The sequence below is a fragment of the Sapajus apella genome, unplaced genomic scaffold (assembly GCF_009761245.1).
Source record: "Sapajus apella isolate SASKATOON/1434 unplaced genomic scaffold, GSC_monkey_1.0 scaffold5, whole genome shotgun sequence".
Lineage (NCBI taxonomy): Eukaryota > Metazoa > Chordata > Mammalia > Primates > Cebidae > Sapajus > Sapajus apella.
In genome coordinates this window covers 28,489,160-28,510,271 of record NW_022436945.1, presented here as the reverse complement: position 1 = coordinate 28,510,271, position 21,112 = coordinate 28,489,160, and the positions used below count along the sequence as shown (strand labels likewise).

General features: G+C 39.3%; 1 protein-coding gene and 1 long non-coding RNA gene across 7 annotated transcripts in view; one reads left to right on the top strand and one right to left on the bottom strand.

Moving 5' to 3' along the window:
- WDR19 (WD repeat domain 19) overlaps window positions 1-1,566 on the bottom strand; it is a 107,127-nt gene extending 105,561 nt beyond the window's left edge. For 3 of the 6 annotated variants that reach the window (XM_032271981.1, XM_032271990.1, XM_032271994.1), the window contains exon 1: window positions 1,412-1,517. In XM_032271981.1, the coding sequence (XP_032127872.1) occupies window positions 1,412-1,474 (63 nt within the window). In that variant the 5' untranslated portion in view covers window positions 1,475-1,517. Of the gene's footprint in view, window positions 1-1,411 lie in introns of all 6 variants that reach the window. The other 3 variants (XM_032271972.1, XM_032272005.1, XM_032271999.1) reach the window with 3 other exon arrangements.
- Window positions 1,567-1,715: 149 nt separating this feature from the next.
- Window positions 1,716-21,112, top strand: part of LOC116545502 — a 109,096-nt gene continuing 89,699 nt past the window's right edge. The window contains exon 1 of the long non-coding RNA XR_004266338.1: window positions 1,716-1,981. This is a non-coding gene — a long non-coding RNA (uncharacterized LOC116545502). The remainder of the gene's footprint in view (window positions 1,982-21,112) is intronic.

The window sequence follows — 21,112 nt, the reverse complement described above, 5'->3', positions numbered from 1 at the left end:
GCATCTTACTTTTACAGTTTTGTGACCACTTCCCCCTGGAACCCCTTCTTCATACAAGTGAGAAGTCCTTAAACTTGGATTTCATTACCTTCAATGGCAGACTTGCCTCTAGCTGTGATCTCATATTATTTTTCTTCAGTGGATTTCTACAAATGCTCCACATAATGTGCAGAGAAAATAGTGCTAGTTTCATAACCAAAAAACCAAGATTTAAATTTTGTTTGTTGCTTATTAGCTGTAGGGCTTTAAGTCAGTTGCTTAAATTGCCTCCAGCAAAAAATTTTCAACTGTAAATCACACATAATATCTCTTCACTTCTAGTATCATAAATTGTGAAGAGCTTTAGAAATAGAAATGGGAGTTATGATTACTGGTCCATCAATTCCAATTTCCACACTAATAGTCACGAAGAAGCATGAGAACGTCTAAAATAATTTTATTTTTTTATTTTTATTTTTAAGATGGAGTATCGCTCTGTCGCCCAAGCTGGAGTGCAGTGGGGCGATCTCAGCTCACTGCAACCTCTGGCTTCCAGGTTCAAGTTATTCTCCTGCCTCAGCCTCCCGAGTAGCTGGGACTACAGACACGCACCACCACGCCCAGCTAATTTTTGTATTTTTAACAGAGACGGGGTTTCACCATGTTGGTCAGGATGGTCTCGATCTTGTGATCCTCGTGATCCGCTCACCTCAGCCTCCCAAAGCGCTGAGATTACAGGCGTGAGCCACCGCGCCCGGCCTGAGGACGTCCAAAATAATTTTAAAATTGAGACTTCCATTTCTTTGCCAGAGCAGAGCATGGGAGGACTGCTGTGATAAGTCACAAAGTGGGGTGGACAAGAAGCCCAAGCCTAGAAAACGTGCGTGCAGAGGATGAGGCACATGAGAGTGAGACCTCCGTGTGCTGGTGCAGATTTCCCGTCAATAATGTATACTCGCTAGCAGGTGATTGGACTTTGGAAGGCTTTTCATTCTTTATAGGGCGCTGGGCAGCTGCGCGGTTTGCCAGGGGTTTAGCCCCAAGAAATGAGGTAGCTCGTGACACCGGATCCAGCCAACTTCGCCACGACCCTGCAAACGCGTTCAGTCGACCCGTTCTTTCCGCGTATCTTTAGATACAGTCCGCTCATTTCGGCTAGGGAGGGGTTTCCACTTTCTGCACCGCTTCTACGGCGTCTGCAGTCCCAAAAATGAGAGGCCTCTCTCTCCGCCCTTTCCTTTCCTCCTATTTTCTTCCCTTTCCCTCGTCCCTTCAACTTCACCCCCGCCCTCTCTGGTCGCTTCGCTCTCTTCCCCGTTTCCAACAAATTCGGGAGGAGGTAGAAGGACAGAGATCCTCTTTTAAAAGCGACCAAGGGACAGTGGTCGTGTTTTCCCGCTCCCCGTCCCCCAGGGATTTGTAAGTTATTTACCTTCATCTCCAGGCTCGAGCCGCTACGCGAACTATGAAGTACGCAGGCGCACCGGGTCTTCATCGAGCAGGCTACCGCGTTCCCGTCACCCAGGAGACCGCGCGAGCAGCGACCAATCAGCGAGCGCCAACTGAAAGGCAGTGCCTCGCGGGGCCGGGCCAAGAGCACCGCCCTCTGAGAGGTGGCCGCGAGGCGGAAAGTGGAATCACGTGACACCAGAGACTCTAAGCCCCGGGAAGTTGGGCTTCGCGAGGCCTGGCTGAACCTCGGCTTCCTGACTGGCTCTGATTGGATGAGACCCTGAGATTCTTCCGAGGGAGGCGGGCTTGTGAGCCCTCAAAGGCGCGTGAGTGTTTTGGACCGCGATAACTAACAAATCAGTGGTGGCAAAAGGGTGCGCGGAGAAGCTGAGGGGAGAAAAGACGCAGAATGTTGGCTTAAAGGAGGCGGGCTGAAATTGACTTATGGGCGAAATACTCCTACACAGTCTACGCGAAGAGGGATTTGACGGTCTCAGGTGTATCTTTTTTTCTACCGGGTTTCTGGGATAGAAGGAATGAGGTATAAGAGGTACAGTAGTTTATTTCAAGGTAGAGTTCAGTTTCACCAAAATCTTTTTTTCCCCTTCAATTTCAACAAAATGTGCTAGCTAACGTGGGCAGGAAAAATGAGCTCCAATAGTTTTTTCCTTTAGAGTTTGGACCTGGCAGCTTCTCCGCAAGTATAATGAATGCCCTGTCGTATGGTATTTGTGCTGCTTTATTTATTGCATGAAAATGCTTTCTTTTGCCCAAGCGTCTGAAAGTGTTGAAACAGTCTATCTTTTGCCTTTCTTTTCGACATCAGGTAGGAATCCGATCGGCTTAGAGAAAGTTAATGATTTGAAATAACTAATGATGGATGTTTGCAATCTTAAGTAGGGTGCTGTGCGTTTGCACTGGGGTTTTCCGTTATGTTACAGGACAGGGGTCCGGATTCAGACCCCAAGAGAGGGTTCTTGGATCGCGCACAAGAAAGAATTCAGGGCAAGTTTTCAGTGCAGAGTAAAACCAAGTTTATTAAGAAAGTGAAGTGGTGGTGAAAGGAAAGCTACTCCATAGACAGAACAGGACATTACTGAAAGTAAAGGAGGAATGCATCCGCCCTAGGTACGGTGGTTGTATATATGGGGAGGTGTGCTCTGCTACCAGGGTTTGTGGTAAAGGATTAATTTTCTTAATTATTTTGCAAGAATCAATATTATCTTTAAAGCAAAGTTATGAATGCCTTTGTTCTCCAGATATGGGGATATCTGGGCATCCCCAGGTCTGGGTCTGTTTTAGTAAACATTATTAATTTGTTCCCTTAACCATAAACATCTAGAGGCTAGGAATGCCTACCTTTCTGAGAATGCAGCCCAGCAAGTCTCAGCCTCATTTTCCTAGCCCTCACTCAGAATGGAGTTGCTCTGGTTCAAATGCCTGTGACAGTTAGGTTAATTCCTTAAATGTTTACTGAAAGATTCCTCTGCTGAGAAGGTAACCATTTAAAAATATGCCAGAGCAATCAGTTCTTAACAAGAACTGCCCTCAGGAGAAAGTATTTTACCAAAGCCTAGTCTGCTGGGGTTTTATCAGAGCCTAAACTACCTGGGAAAAGGGAAATACCCAACTCCAGCCTCTATAAACTATACTGTTCCACTTAAGTATGGAAGATTAAGAAACAGTGGCCAGGCTCAGTGGCTCACACCTGTAATCCCAGCACTTTGGGAAGTCAAGGTGAACGGATCACTTGAAGTCAGGAGTTCGAGACCAGCCTGGCCAACATGGTGAAACCCCCATCTCTACTAAAAATACAAAAATTAGCCTGGTGTGGTGGCACATGCCTGTAATCCCAGCTACTCTGGTGGCTGAGGCATAGATTCGCTTGAACCTGGAAGGCAGAGGTTGCAGTGAGCCAGGATTGTGCCACTGCACTTCAGTCTGGGTGACAGCTAGACTCCATCTCAAAGAAATAAAAAGGAAGTACTGGTGATGTTCACCATCCAAGAACACAGGCTTACTAAAGGCTAAGGCCTAATCATAGGACTATAGAACACTTGCCCTATCCTTCACCTTTACCACACACTGCTAAAAGCCTACTTACCAGTATTCCTTTTATCCAGTACATCCTGTCTGGTGTCTTAGTTGTTCTCTATTGCTTATGACAGAATACATAAAACTGAGTAATTTATCAAGAAAAGGAACTCATTTCTTATAGTTATGGAGGCTGAGAAGTCCAAGGTCAAGGGAGTGCATCTAGTGAGATCCTTCTTGCTGGTGGGGACTCTGAAGAGTCCTGAGGCAGCACAGGATATCACGTTAAGGAGGCTGAGTGTGCTAATGTTCTAGCTAAGGTCTCCTTATAAAGCCACCAATTTCAGTCCCATGATATTTTGTATTTTTAGTAGAGATGAGGTTTCTCCATGTTGGTCAGGCTGGTCTTGAACTCCTGACCTCAGGTGATTCGCCTGCCTTGGTCTCTGAAAGTTCTGGGATTACAGGCGTGAGCCACCATGCCCAGCTGTGTGTTTTAAATTAAAGCATAAATTAGCAGTATTGTTTGAATAACCCCTAAATAATTCATTAACTCATTAATCCGTGAATCCATGAATGAATTAATCCATTCATGAAACCGGGCACGCAGGATCCATTTGCCTCTTAAAAGCCCCACCTTTCAGTATTGCCACATTGGTGATTAAGTTTCAACATGAGCTTTGGAGGGGACATTCAAACCATAGCATCCAGATTTCAACAAAAAGTTATAAGGCTTACTAAAAGGCAGAAAATGGAAGAGACTGAACAAGCAGGAGAACTAGAGTCATTGATAGCAGGAATGTTGGAATTATCAGACAAGGACTTTAAAAAAAAAAAAAAAACTAAGTTGAATGTGCTATTGAAGGTAATGGAAGAAGTAGACAATATGCAGGAGCAGATGGAAAATATAAGCAGAGATAGAAATTCTAAGAAAGACTCAAAAAGAAATGCTAGAGATAAAAAACACTAACAGAAATGAAGAATGCTTATGATTAATTTCCTCCAAGTTCACGTCTGACAACAAATCACACATCCTGGAAGCTCAGACAACTCCAAATAGGATAAATTCTCAAGAAACCACACCTAGACATATCATATTTAAACTTTGGAAAAGAAAATATTTTTTAAAAATCATGAAAGAAGCTGAGGGGAGGGGGGGACATTACGTATAGAGGAGCTAAGATAAGAATTACGAGACAGGGGAATCGCTTGAACCCGGGAGGCTGAGGTTGCAGTGAGCCAAGATCACACCACTGTACTCCAGCCTGGGCAGCAGGGTGAGACTCTGTCTCAAAAAAAAAAAAAAAAAAAATTACAAATTACATTGAATTCTCCTCAGAAACCATGAAAGGAAGAAGAGAGCAGAATAAAGTGTTGATAATTTTTTTTAAGCCCACAAACCTAGAATTCTGTATCCTGTAAAACTACCCTTCACAAGTGAAGGAGTCCACTCCTCACTGATTAGATGCCAGACACCAAGTGGATGTGCACACCTCATTGATTAGTTGCTAAACACAAAGTAGCTAACTTTGGTGAATGGATCTTGACCTGCTTTTTTCAGACTGGAACTACTTCTTGCCATACACTTTCCTTCTGACTCAACGGTAAAGCTACTTTTGTTCTAAGCGTTTTGATACTACAAGGATGTAGTGGTCAGTTATCAGATCAAGACTTGAAAAAGGGTATTTCATGTAAACATTATTTGGGGGTTATTCAAACAATACTGCTGATTTATGCTTTAATTTAAAACACACGGCTGAGTGCAGGGACTCATGCCTGTAATCCCAGCACGTTGGGAGGCTGAGGTGGGCGAATCACCTGAGGTCAGGAGTTCAAGACCAGCCTGACCAACATGGAGAAACCCTATCTCTACTAAAAATACAAAATTAGCCAGGTGTGGGTGCAGACACTTGTAATCCCAGCTACTTGGGAGGCTGAGGCAGGAGAATCACTTGAACCTGGGAGGTGGAAGTCGTGGTGAGCCAAAATCACCCCATTGCACTCCAGCCTGGGCTGGAGTAAGACTCTGTCTCAAAATAAATAAATAAATAAACATACATTTTTGCAGAAACACTATATGAGGAGTCAAATCCTTGAATATCAGTAAATTGAATCGAGAAATATTTTTGTGCAAGAATGATGAGGAAGTTGGTCTTGTACTATGAAGGAAGTACAATTGTTTCATGTGGACTTAAATTTTTTTTAGTGTGTTTCATGGCCAGGAGTAGCAGCTCAATCCCATAATTCCAGCACTTTGGGAGGCCAAAGGTGGGAGGTCTGCTTGAGCCCAGAAATTTGAGACTGGCCTGGGCAACAAAGCAAGATGCCTTTGCTATAAAAATTAGCCAGGAATGGTGGCATGCACCTACAGTGTCAGCTACATAGGAGGCTAAGGCAGGCGAATCCGTTGAGCCTGACTTCAAGGCTGCAGTGAGCTATGATCATGCCACTGCACTCCAGCCTAGGTGACAAAGTGAAACTCTGTCTCCAAAAAAAAAAAAAAATGTTTTATGTCTTTTATACTGTTTTTAACTAAAGTTATAAAAATGTTTTCAACAAGTTATCTCTCCTTATGTTTTAAGAATCTAAACTATCTCTGAGTTGATATAAGGGTGTTTGCAGCTTTCTAATTAGTACTATAAATCTGTCTAAAGAAGAGAACATCCTAGTATACAAAATAATGTCGCTGTTTCAAATCAGTCTAGACCAAAAAAAAAAAAAATTAAAATTTTCAGAGTCAAAAATGAACATCTGAAGAGAAAGTAATTCCTCCTTAAAAATAAAAGTATCTTCAAAATAAAAAAAAAATTGAGAATCATTTCATAGTCTAATTGCAATATGTCACTAACAGATGGTAATTCTTCTCTTGGGAAAAAAGTAAAAACTTTGATACAAAACCAAGGTAAAACATATAGATGCACACATGGTATTACATATAGACATTAAATTGTATTTGTCATTAAGCGAATTTTTAAATTAAAATCAAAGATTTTAAAAAGTGAAGAAGTAAAGACTTTCTTAGACACACACACACACACACACACACACACACACACACACAAAAAAAAAAAGTTGAGAGAATTTGTTGTCAGTAGACCTGCCTTGTTGGTAAAAGAAGTTTTTGTTTTTGTTTTTTTTTACAGAGAAAGAAAATGATATATGTCAGAAACTCATATTTCCATAAAGAAAGAAAGCATTGGGAAAAGAATAAATGAAGGTATAATTAATTTTTAAAAAATATTTAATTTATTTAACAGGTAACAGTTTGTTCTGTATAATAATAGCAACAATGTATTCAATGACATGCTTGTATATAAATATATGCTTATACATAAGGGAAATTAGTGAAAATAATGATTTAAGGAATGGGAGGGAAGAAATAAAAATATTTTATTATAGGTTACTTACATTACCTGTGAAGTGGTAACGTGTTATTTGACAGTGGACTTGGTAAATGTATATTGCTAAATATAGGGCAACTACTAAAAAAAGTTTTTTGAAAAGTATAATTGATTTGCTAAGAAAGAAGAGAAAATGGAGTCACATCAAATGCTCAATTAAAACCACAAAAGGCAGGAAAAAAATGTAGAAGACAAAAATAAGAATGAAGAACAAATAGAAAAGAAACCATACAATATCTGATCTGAAGGCACATGCACTTAAACTAGAAATCAGTAACAGAAAAATTGCTGGAAAATCCCAAAATACTTGGAGATTAAACAACACACTTTTAGATAAAACGTGGATCAAAGAAGAAATCTCAAGAGAAATTTAAAATATTTTGAACTAAATGAAAGTTAAAATACGCTTATTAAAATTTGTGGGATGTAGTGAAAGCAATGCTTAGAGGGGATTTTTTTGTTTGTTTTTGTTTAGTTTTTCTTTTTTTTTTTTTTGTTGTGCTCTTGCTTTGAAGCCCAGACTGAAGTGCAGCGGCATAATTATAGCTCACTGCAGCCTCAGAACTGCTGGCTTTGTGCTGTACCCCCACCTTGGCCTCCCAACGTGCAGGGATTACAGGCAGGAGCCACCACGCCTGGCCAAGATAGAAACTTGTAGCATCAAATGCATATTTTCGAAAAGAAGGAAGCTCTAAAAATCAATAATCTTACCTTCCGCTCTAGGAAACTAGGAAAAGAAAATTTAAATTCAAAGTAAGAAGAATAAAAGATATAATAATAATTAGAGCAGAAATCAATAAAATTGAAAATAGCAAATCAATAGAGAAAATAAAGAACACCAAAAGTTGGTTATTTGAAAAGAGCAATAAAATTGACTAGCCTCTAGCTAGGCTAAGAAGAAAAGAGAGAACACTTAAAAATTCCTAATGTCAGCTGTATTATTATATTCATTACTAATGAATAGCTTGTATCTATTAAAAAAATCAATAATTAATTTTCTAGGCTGGGCAGAGTGGCTTATGCCTGTAATTCCAGCACTTTGGGAGGCTAAGGAGGGCAGATCACCTGAGGTCAGGAGTTAGAGACCAGTCTGACCAATATAGTGAAACCGTCTCTACTAAGAATACAAAAATTTGCCAGGTGTGTTGGTGGGTGCCTGTAATCCCAGCTACTCAGGAGGCTGAGGCAGGAGAATTGCTTGAACCTGGGAGGTGGAGGTTGCAGTGAGCCAAGATCGTGCCAGTGCATTCCAGCCTGGGTGACAAAAGTGAGACTCCGTCTCAAAAAAAAATAATGATAATTTTCTGAAAGAGAAAGCACCAGGTTCTGAGGGGCTCACTGGTGAATTCTACCAAACATTTAAAGAAAAAATTATACCAATTCTCTGTAATCTGTTTCAGAAAATAGAACCTGAGGGAATACTTCTTTTATCACTCATTTTATAAGGTCAGCATTACACTAACACCAAAGCAAGACAAAGAAATTACAAGAAAAGAAGACTATAGACCAGTATTTCTCATGGCCATAGATACAAAGATTTTCAACAAAATGTTGGCAAATCAAATCCAGCAACATATGGAAAGAATTATATACCATAACCAAGTGAGATTTATTCTAGGCATGCAAGGCTGATTCCACATTGGAAAAACAATGAATATAATCCATCACATCAACAGGCTAAAGCAGAAAAGCTATGTTTGTATACCGATAGATGCAGAAAAATCATTTGACAAAATCTAACACTGATTCATGATAAAAACTCTCAACAAACTAGGAATAGAGGAAAACTTCACAACTTGATAAAGAATGTCTACAAAAAAACCTACAGCTAACATCATACTTAATGGTGACAAAAGAAAAAAACAACTTGTACTTCATCAAAATTAAAAAGTTTTATGCTTCAAAGGACAACATCATCAAAGGGAAAAGACAACCCATAGTTTGAAAGAAATAATTGCAAATCATATATCTGATAAAATATTTATATCTAAAATAACGAAATTTTACAACCCTAAAAGACAACCCATTGAAAATGGGAAGATGATTTGAATAGACATTTCTCCAAGGAGGATGTAAATGGCTGATAAACTTATGGAAAGTTTTTTGACATTATTAGTCATTAGTGAAATGCAAATCAAAACCACAAGATACCACTTCATACCTACTGATGGTTAAAATAAAAAAATGACAATTGTTGGTATGTTGAGATATTGAAACCTTCATACATTGCTGGCAGGAATTGGAAATGGTGCGACCATTTTGGGAAACAGTCTGGCAATTCCTCAAAATATTAAACATAGAATGAACTTAGCAGTTTCACTTCTAAGTATCTACCAAAGAGAAATGAAAGCGTATGTCCAAAAATAAATGATATGCTAATGTTCATAACAGCATTATTCATAATAGCCCCAAAGTGAGAACAACACAAATGTGTATCAACTGATGAATAAACAAAATGTGGCAAATCCATATAATAAAGTATTATTCGTCAATAAAAAGGACTGAAGTACATGCTACAACATGTACTATGAGATGAGCTTTGAAAAGATTATGCTAAGTGAAAGAAGCCAGGCACAAAAGGCCACATACTGTAGAATTCCATTTATACTGTGCGTCCCAAACAGATGAATTTGTAGAGACAAAGAAGTTTAGTGGTGTGTGGATGTTTTTATTCTGGGGAGTGATGAAAATTTTTCTAAAATTACATGGTGGTGATAATTGCACAATTCTGTGAATATATTGAAACCACTGAATTTTACACTTTTAAATGGTGGATTTTGTGGCTTATAAATTACATATCAAGCTGTAAAAAACTGGCAGGTACACTTCATAAAACATAGGTATTATGATTGATAAGGGAGATGGTATTTTTAAAACTCGGAGAAGCAAACTTTGGTTTTTATACACAAAAGTAAACTGGTTAAATTTTATAGCACTTTTGTATAGCAAAATCATCATTATCATAGATATTGTGACTCATGTGACTTTAAAAAATATTAATAACAAGCAGTTTCAAAATGTCAAAACATTTTTTGACAAATTTATCCCTACCATGTGTCAAATGTTATTAATTTTCTAATAGCATGCCAGCAATGTGGCACGAGAAAGTGCATGTGATCGGGGGTATGAAAACTGCCTATGATGAGAGAGGGTATGAGAAGCGTCTGTGATCAAAGTATGAGAAGCGTGTATGATCACAGAGGGTATGAGAAGTGTCTGTGATCAGAGAGGGGATGAGAAGTGTGTATGATCAGAGAGGGTATGAGAAGCGTCTGTGATCAGAGAGGGGATGAGAAGTGTGTATGATCAGAGAGGGTATGAGAAGCGTCTGTGATCAGAGAGGGGATGAGAAGTGTGTATGATCAGAGAGGGTATGAGAAGCGTCTGTGATCAGAGAGGGTATGAGAAGTGTGTATGATCAGAGAGGTCCTAGAGTGGGGAAACTGAGTGCTTATATAACAAGTTTTTCTTTAAGTATGAAAGAATGTGGTTTCATTTCTCAATGTCATGCAGAGATCATATCCACATCAGTTGTTATGAAGTCTGTGGCAGTACAACCTAAGATGGAGTGTGTGCTATCAGAAGAATTAAAATAGCACATTTAAGAAGCAAGTTTTAAGCCTATATTTGTGGACCATAAGAACAACAAACTTTCGTCCGCCAATGGTAGTGTTCAATAGGGCCAAGTGATAAGAAAGCATGTAGTAGCATTTTAAAAAAGATTTGGCCGGGTGCGGTGACTCACACTTGTAATCTCAGCACTTTGGGAGGCCGAGGCAGGCACATCACAAGTTCAAGAGTTTGAGACCAGCTTGGCCAACATAATGAAACCCCATCTCAACTAAAAATACAATAAGTTAGCTGGGCATGGTGGCGGGTGCCTGTAATCCCAGCTACTTGGGAGGCTGAGGCAGAGGAATCACTTGAACCTGGGAGGCAGAGGTTGCAGTGAGCCAAGATCAGCCATTGCACTCCAGCCTGGGCAACAGTGCGAGACTCTGTCTCTCTCTCTCTCTCTCTCTCACACACACACACACAAACTTGTTGTACAACAGCAAAATTTAATGGTCTAAAGTAATAACCACTTTATTATTTCACAATTCTGTGGTTGACTGGGCTCTTCACAATGGCTTTTCTCCTCTATGTGATGTTGGCATAGGCTTCTGTCATTTATGGGCTTGATTAGTTTGGAATGTCCAAGATGGCTGACTCAGATGGCTGACATTTGATGTTTGCTACTGGCTGCTGGCTATTGGCTGAGAGCCCACCTGGAGCTATTAACCAAAGCTTACTTACATGCAGCTGCTAAATATGTGGCCTCTCCATGTGGCTTGGGCTCCTCAGAACGTGGTGGCTGGATTCTGAGAGAGAGCATCCCAAGAGTGAGCTCCAAGAGGTAATATTGGAAGCTGTCAATTGGCATGATGCCACTTCTGCCACATTCTTTTGGTTAACCAATTCACAGATTCAGCCCAGAAATAAGATGAAGGGAAAACTGCTCCACCTTTCAATGCAAAGAATTACAAAGAATTTATGGTCATTTAAAAACTATCACAAATGCCAACAGAAATCAGAAGCAAATCACAATGCAACCAGTTCTAATTTTAAACAGATAATGACCAGTAATTTTTCTCAAGCTGCAAAGATTCAAAACTATGCAATTCACTCATTTTAAAGTTTGAGACCTAAGTTTTTCTTTAAAAGCTTCATTAAAAACAAATCATAAAATTACTACATAGAAAGACCTGAGAATAATTAGATTTAAACATAAATAGTAGGCCGGGTGTGGTGGCTCATGCCTGTAATCCAAGCACTTTGGAGGCTAAGGCAGGTGGATCACCTGAGGTCGGGAGTTCAAGACCAGCCTGACCAACATGGTGAAACCCCATCTTTATAAAAAAAATAAAAAATAAAAATAAAAAAATAGTATAAAATATTAGTTTTCTTTCAACAAAGAATTTTTGAAAATCAATGACGTTGTGCATAGTACATTTGTTTTCTTTTAACATGTAAAAATAGACTCCATTAACAATTACAGATCTAACATTTGCAGTTGCAGTTGCTTGCAAGTGGCTCTGAAAGTTATGGAGTATTTGACTTATAAGCTTTGAGGCTGATGTGTAATGGCATCAGATCACTTATCTAGTGAGTGAGTTTAGTTTCTATCTGGCATTTGCAACTTTTTGGAATTCATTTTATTCTGCATGTTATTTGTATCAATAAGTGATTAAATTTGTTTCTTTGTGGTAAATAATTCTCAAGAGGAAAAAAAAAATACAGAGCCAAACTGTGACTCAGAAGAAAGCCAGAAGCCTGTACATATGTTGACATACTCATGAATATGAGATGTTCAACATGGTGAGCCCCTGTCTCTCCTAAAAATACAAAAATTAGCCAGGCGTAGTGGCACGTGCCTATAACCCCAGCTACTTGGGAGGCTGAGGCAGGAGAATTGCTTGAACCTGGGAGGCAGAGGATGCAGTGAGCCAAGATCGTACCACTGCGCTCCAGCCTGAGCAACAGAGCAAGACTCTGTCTCAAAAAAAATAGTCTCTGAGGTCAATAATGTCAAGAATCCAGTGTACTATACAGGGGGACTTCAAAGATTTTTTTGAAAAATGAAATTAAAAGATAATTAAAAATGTAAACATATTTCTCAAAATAACTCCCATCAAGTTCAAGATGGTTTTGTAAGCAATGATAGCCACTTAGTCGATCCCTAAAGAATTGAGAATCCTGGAAATTTAACCAAGTCAGTGCAGCCTTTTTTACATAATAACCCGAAGGAAAAATAGGTGCCTTTTCAAGATTTTTCAGGATTAGAAAACAAAAGGAAGTTGGAGCGGGAAAATCAGGATTGTAAGGTGAAAACCTAGTGATTTGTCATGGAAACTTTTGCAAAATTGCCCTTGTTTGATGAGAGGAATGAGTATGAACATTGTCATTGTAGAGAAGGACTCTGGTGAAGCTTTTCCAGGCATTTTTTTTTTCTTTCTTTACTAAAACTTTGGCTAACTTTCTTAAAACACTCATAACAAGCAAATCTAATTGTTCTTTGGCCCTTCAGACAGTCAACAAGCAATGCCTTGAGAATCCCTGAAAACTTTTACCATGACCTTTGCTCTTGACTGGTCTGCCTTTGCTTTGACTGGACCACTTCCACCTCTTATCAGCCATGGCTTTGATTGTGCTTTGCCTTTTGGATTGTACTGGTAAAGCCATATTTCATTTCGCATTATAGTTCTTTAAAGCAATACTTCAGGAGCTTGATCCACTTTTTTTTTTTTTTTTTTTTAAAGACGGAGTTTCACTGTTGCCCAGACTGAAGTACAACAGCACAACCTTGGCTCACTGCAACCTCTGCTTCCCGGGTTCAAGCAATTCTTGTGCCTCAGCCTGCTGAGTAGCTGGAACTATAGGCATATGCTACCATACCTGGCTAATTTTTGCATTTTTAGTAGAGACAGGGTTTCACCATGTTGTCCAGACTGATCTCAAACTCCTGGCCTCAAGTGATCTGCCCACCTCAGCCTCCCAAATTGATCCACATAGTTAAAATTCCCAGTTGAAAGCTCTGTTCTGGTTTGCAGCTGATCTGGACACAATGGTTTGGCACCCATCAAGTGGAAAATTTGCTCAACTTAAATTTCTTTGGTCAGAATTGTGTAAATTGAACTAATTGAGATGTCCATGGTGTTGGCTATTGTTTCTTCTGTAAATTGTTGACCTCTTCAATTAGGGCACAGAAAAGGTCTTTTTTTTTTTTTTTTTTGAGACAGAGTCTCACTCTGTCATACAGACTGGAGTTCAGTGGCATGATCTCGGCTCACTGCAACCTCCACCTCCTGGGTTCAAGCAATTTTCCTGCCTCAACCTCCTGAGTAGCTAGGACTAGAGGCGCGTACCACTACACCTGGCTAATTTTTATAGTTTTAGTAGAGACAGGGTTTCACCATGCTGGCCAGGATGGTCTCCATCTCCTGACCTCATGACCCACCCGCCTTGGCCTCCCAAAGTGCTGGGATTATAGGCGTGAGCCACTGCACCTGGACAAGATTTTTATTTTCTAAAAAGTTGATGTGGGAGGTCTGCTGCTGTGGTTTCACCTTCAACTTATCTCTTCCTAAAATGATTGATCCATTTGTAAACTGCTGATTTCCTTGGGGCATTGTTCCCATAAACTTACCATAAAGCATCAGGATCAGTGATTTCACCATTCTCCCACCCTTGCCTTATCATAAAGTTGATATTTGTTTTTGCTTCAATTTCAGTAGCATGTTGCTCAGATTGAGATCTTTTTAAAACTGATGTCTTACTCTTTTTACTTCCTCAAACTAGATCTTGTTCAGACATGTTGTAACAACCTAGTACAAGTTTATTTTGGTGCAAAATAATCTTGAAATCCATGTATACATTTTTCATAATGTACTTTTTTTGTTTGTTTGTTTTTGAGACAGGGCCTCTGCTCTGTTGCCCAGGCTGGAGTGCACTGGTACAATCATACCTCCCTGCCACCCTGATTTCCTGGGCTCGAGCAGTCCTCCAGCTTCAGCCTCCTGAGTAGCTGGGACAACAGGTATGTACCACCATGCCTGGCTAATTTCTGTGATTTTTAGCAGAGACAAGGCCTTGCTATGTTGCCCAGGCTGGTCTCAAACCCCTAGGCTCAAGCAATCCTCCTGCCTCAGCTTCCTGAGTAGGACTGTAGGCACATGCCACTGCATCTGGCTGACTTATTTATTTATTTATGGAGGTGGGGGTCTTTGTTGCCCTTGTGCTGAGATTGCAGGTGTGAGCCACCATGACTGACCACCTGTTCAACTTGTATGTGCCAGATACTGCCTCATGCCGGTTACAGAGATCAAAGACTCAGTCAGTCTTCAAGAAGCTTTATAGTTGTACAGAAAAGGAGCAAGAAACAAAACAAAACAAAATTCGAGATCAAGCAGGACTCAGGGTTCCGGCTTCTGCAGCTGAATTAGTAAATAAGTTGTACAGATAGGTGAGATTTGGGGAGTATCAGTTTGGTTTGGAGTATATTAAATCATGGGGGACTCATGGGATATCAAGTTGGAGATGTCTAACTTGGAAGTAGGCCTTACGAGGGGTCACAGCTAGAAATGTTGTCATTAGCATATAGTCATTGGCAGTTTTTCCCCAGAGGGCAATAAAAAGAAGAAAAGTATGTTTCATTTGGTTTGATTTGGGCGTTGGGGGGTTGGTATTTATTTTTTTTTTTTTTTTTTTTTCCTTTTTTTTTTTTTTTTTTTCTCTCCTTTTCTTAAATGTTTGTTGGAAGGCATGTAGTAGAACTAAATAGCATGAGGAAGTGAGACTGAATTCACTGAAGCTCGGATAAGGTATAGGAGATCTTTGAATGAGAAAAGAGCCTTAGCCAGTGGAAGTTGGGTGGTTAAATTTCTAAGATAGCTTCAAGGAGCACACAGGAAAAATCCTTTCAAGGAGAGACACCAAGGGAGCTAAGGACAATTTAGCTTGACTGGCAGAATATAGGCCGTGCTGTAATATGAAGGAGGCTGAATACCTTTAGAACTTGTTGTAACTAATGGCAGCTCTACAGTGGGTATTTCCCATCTTGTGAAAAAGAGGATGCTACTTTTTGCATTTAGAATTTTCCACAGTGCTTGGAGCAGGCTGGAAGATATGAGGATGGAAGTCTTCCAGTCTTGCACATGTTAAAACAGAAAGGAAAGTGGGGAACCTGGATTGTTTGGTGTTTTCTACAGAGCCTTGAGTAAGCAGTGCCTTGCACACAATAAACACTCAGTTTATGTTTTAATGTGAATTGATGGTATTTATTACCTAGGAATTTTCCATCAATAAGATACTTATTGATATAAGAAAGTTCCTATATTAGCTAGCTAAAAAATGAAAGACTGGATATAATTTTGCTCTTTTCATGTAAAAATGACCTATTCTTTAGCCTGTATAATTTTTTTTCAGTTGCTTAGTGCTTTTGCAGCACTTATTTTGCGTGCAATGTGTTTCGTGTTATTTAGAAATGTGGTGGGCCACCTTGGTCGGCAGAAGGGAAAATAGGGGTAGCAGTAAGATTTACTAGAGAGAGTGTAATGATTTTAGTGTCGCTTTTTTCCTTCCTTTTTTTTCACCATTTCTTCCCCTCCCTTCTTCCTCCTCATAAACTCTTTCCTCCTCCCCACAAGAAGACAATACACGTTAGCAACTTAATATGAATTCTGCCACATTTTTCCTTTATGGTCTTAAATCATAAATGTGGCACACACGTGTGTATGTGTTTGTGTATATGTATCCGTATACATAATGGTTTTTTCTGCCACTGTTGAACAAATGGCAGTGTGTACACATTTTTTTTTTTCTGTATCTTACCTTTCTCATTCAATGATATCTTCTGGATATTCCTTCAAATCCAATTTCATCTTTCCCCTGGGAGCACCCACTTTATGCTCAGGATTTTGCCACTGGAACACTGAGGTCCTTATACATATTTTTAACATAATCATACTCTTATTTCTTTGGAATTAATTCCTTGGAGTGGAACTGTTGGGATGAGGAGTATATGTATTTTTAATTTTAATAGATTTATCAGAGTGATTTTCAAAAAGATTATAATGCTTAATGTTCTCACTAGCAACTTCTGAAAGTACTTTTCCCTCACTTTCTCACCAGAATCAAGCAACAGTTTTCATAGGTCCTCTGAATTTTTGCTAGTCTGATAGGAATAAGGTTTCATTCTTACTTTAACTTGCATTTCCCTGAATGCTAATGAATTTGAGCACTTTTCATATGTTTGTTGGCTATTTAAATTTGTTCTTCTGCTATCTAACTTTATGCAGTTGTTTGTTTTTTTAATTGTCAATTTGTAAGAGCTCTTTTTCATATTCTTGTATAGTTAAATATGTTTACTTTAAAAATAGCTACTTGGTTTCTAGTCTTGGTTTTGAAGTTTTTGTCTGCTTATAGAAGACTTTATTGAGTGATTTTAATATATTTTTTTTTTTTGCATTTAAGTCTTTAATATAGAGAGAATTAGTTTTTACATATGGTATAAAATGCAGATCTTCTCTTATACTAAAGTCAGCCCAAACTTCTCTCCAGCCCTTCACCCAGGGTAGAGCTTGCCAACTCCTAACTGTACTAAAATACCACATATATTTTTATTATACTCAGGAGGGGTCCTAAAACCAGGACACTTTATATTTACTTAGCGTATTAGTCCATTTTCATGCTGCTGATACAGACATACCTGAGACTGGGAAGAAGAGGTATCATAGCAGAAGGCAAGGAGGAGCAAGTCACATCTTCAGTGGATGGTGGCAGGCAAAGAGAGAGCTTTTGCAGGGGAACTACCCTTTATAAAACCATCAGATCTCATGAGACTTAATCACTATCATGAGAACAGCATCAGAAAGACCCACCCCCATGATTCAATTGCCTTCCACTGGGTCCCTCCCATGACTGGCGGGAATTGGGGGAGTAACAAATTCAATATGGGATTTGGGTGGGGGCACAGCCAAACCATAACACTTAGTTCAGTCTCAGAAGAAATCTTTCCAGAAAGTTAAACTGATATTCTACTTTTGGCCCAGAATTCTGGTAGAGGCAATAATATAAACATTCCACAGTAGTTTCCTCTGTCTTTTTTTTTTTTTTTTTTTTTGTGGTTTTTGTTTTTTGTTTTCCTTAAGGTCTTAGTAACTTACATAATTCCCCTACTTTCACTGACTTTATTCTATTTTTATTAACTAGCCTTACATCTTTCCCTCTTCTAAGTCATTTTTCTTATGATTAATATTGCCCACTCAACAATCCCTAGTCCTATCAAAGGACATTTTTTGGAAGTCTTTTAGGAAGGCTAGAACTTACTAACATATTATAAACATTTTTTTCTATTTTTTAGAGATGGAGTCATGCTCTGTTGCCCAGGCTGGAGTGCAGTGGCACCATCTCGGCTCACTGCAACCTCTGCCTCCCTGGTTTAAGTGATTCTCCTGCCTCAGCCTCCCAAGTAGCTGGGACTACAGGCGCATGCCGCAATGCCCGGCTAATTTCTTTTGTATTTTTAGTAGAGACGGGGTTTCACTGCGTTGTCCAGGCTGGTCTCAAACTCCCGAGCTCAGGCAATCCACCTTCCTTGGCCTCCCAAAGTGCTAAAATTACAGGAGTGAGCCACTGCGCCCGGCCATCTTTTTTATTATATTAAAAAATTCTACTATCTTAGCTTTTCATTTTTAATATTCACTTTTACCTCAAGTTTAATAAAAATTATATAGTAATATGGTCAATTTAACATATTTTCAAGAAATTAGCTGAGAAATTTTTCAAGCTTGTGAACATAATTTTTCAATGTTGCAAAAACCTAGTAACTAAACGAAGCTGGTAGATAATGACCATTGCACATTTAATTTCTAAACATGATGGTAACCATCACATTTGGGTTTAAAAAAATTTATTTTTGTACATTGCCTATACGTGTGTGTGTGTGTGTGTGTGTGTGTGTGTGTGTAAATTATAAGCTTGGTACATATATACACACACATATATATATATAAATTTCATTTATTTATTTATTTTTAGATGGGGTCTCACACTGTCACCAGGCTGGAGTGCAGTGGCATGATCTTGGCCCACTGCAACCTCCACCTCCTAGGTTCAAGCAATTTTCCCACCTCAGCTTCCTGATTAGCTGGGATTAAAGGTGCCTGCCACCACGCCCAGCTAATTTTTTGTTGTTGTTTTTAGTAGAGACGAAGTTTCACCATGTTGGCCAGGCTGGTCTGGAACTCCTGACCTCGTGAGTCACCTGCCTTGGCCTCCCAAAGTGCTGGCATTACAGGCACGAGCCACCACGCCCGGCCAATATATGTTTATAAGTGTTTCTGTTGTAAAGTGATATGACTTGCTTAAGGACCACATGATGTAATAGCGAATTGAACTTGGTCATGAACTCCTACTGTAAACCCAGTTCGTGACACTTACTAATTCTTTGACCTTCGGAAAATTATCTCCTCTGAATCTGTGCTCCAATGTATAAAATAGGAATAAAAATATTTACAGAAATTGGTTTTAGAGAGAATTTAAGAGAAAGAAAACAAAATCCCACTATCAATATATGTAATTTTTTTGCATATTTCTTTGTGGTTTTTGCCCCATGTATATCTCTTTTGCTATGTATTTGTGAGTATGGCATATTGTATATTTAACACAGTTATTTAGGTTAAATAAAAAAATTTAACATACTTATTAGGCTGTTCAGTATAGAATGGCAATACAAAAGCATATATAATCTTAATAAAATAGACTTTTAGTTTTCTCATAACAAATAAGGCAACTTATTTGCGTTTCAAACACGTTCCTGGCTGATGCAGATTTTGGTGGTCCACAGAGCACACTTCAAGGTCGCTGATCTCTAGATAATTGTTTCCCAAATCCCGTTCACTTTTTGTCATACGAGGTTACGTGAAAAACAGTGTGTATTTTTTTATATTGATTGTTTACAAAGCAACAAATCCTTTCCTACTATATGCCTTCTGAAAGGCACTTTTCAGTTTATTATTTTTAAGCTCCAAGATGCATTTGATATTTTATACAAATTAGGGACCCTGATTAATGCCTCTTTCTATTATGTATTCTGGTTTCCCCATTAAGCTGATGGACTAGGTAAGATTTCAGTAGGTAGATAAGGGGGAAGGGATATTTAGAGGTAATGAGGTAGAGTGAAAAACACAAGCTGATTTGAACTCAGTAATAATCCTTTAATAACTTGGATAATATACTTTCTCAGCCTCACCTTTCTTATCTATAATACAGCTAATAATATCTACCTTAGAGGGTTGCTAAAAAGATGAGATAACATATATGATGGTTGCCAGCCATGCCTGGTCTGTAGTAGGCACTCAAAAAGCAATAGGTGAGATAATATTGTTACTGCTATTAAGCAATGAGAAGTTCAAGTTTGAAATTGTTTTCATTTCAACGTTGTAATTCATGTATATTGCAATGAAGTTTGATAAAAGTAAAGGTATAATATCTTTCAAACTTGAAAAGATACCCCAAAATATGAAAGCGACAATTAAAAAAAAAGAAAAAATCCATCAAACTAATAAAAAACATTTTCTAGGTTGAAACATGACAGATGCAATTTGTTCAAAAAAGAAAATATATGGAGGAGAATATTCAGACAGAGATGACAGGAAACAAGGGAGATTATGCAAGATTGGTGTACAATGTTCGTGATTGTTTATTATACTTTTCTTATGGATACTTGAAAATTTTCATAATAAAAAGTTTTAGGCTGGGCGTAATGACTCACGCCTGTAATTCCAACACTTTGAGAGTACATGGCAGGAGGATTGCTTGAGCCCAGGAATTTAAAACTAGCCTGGGCAGCATAGTGAGACCTTGCCTCTATAAAAAAATTTAAAAATTAGCTGGATGGGCTGGGTGTGGTGGCTCATGCCTGTAGTCTCAGCACATTGGAAGGCCAAGGCTGGCGGGTCGCTTGAGCTCACGAGTTCAAGACCAGCCTGGGCAACATGGCAAAACCCCGTTTCTACAAAAAATACCAAAAAAAAAAAAAAAAAAAAGGGAGGGAGGAAGGAAGGAAGGGAAGTAAGGAATATTCTGGATACAAGGGATATTCTGGATACAAGGGCAGGTGAAAAACAACTGGACATGGTGGCTCATTCCCATAGGGAGGGAGGAAAGGGAAGGGGAGGGGAGGAGAGGGGAGAGAAGGGAAAACTGGGTGTGGTGGCTCATTCCTCTAGGGAGGGAGGGAGGGAGGGAAGGAAGGAAGGGAGGGAAGGAAGAAGGAAAGAAGGAAGGAGAGAGAGAGAGAGAGATTGATTCCCAGCTACTCGGGAGGCTGAGGCAGGAGAATCGATTCCCAGCTACTCGGGAGGCTGAGGCAGGAGAATCGCTTGAACCCAAGAGGCAGAGGTAGTGAGCTGAGAGCATGTGATCGTACTCCAGCCTGGGCAACAAGAGTGAGACTCTGTTTCAAAAAAAAAACAACAACAACAAAAAAACACCATTATTGGGACAAGTGAAATCTGGATACGGACCATAGATTAGAAAATAGGGCCTGGCATGGTGCCTCACACCTGTAGTCCTAGCACTTTGGGAGGCCCAGTCGGGCAGATCACTTGAAACCAGGAGTTCAAGATCAGTGTGGCCAACATGGCGAAACCCCATCTCTAGTAAAAATACAAAAATTAGCTGGGCATGGTGTCACATGCTTGTGA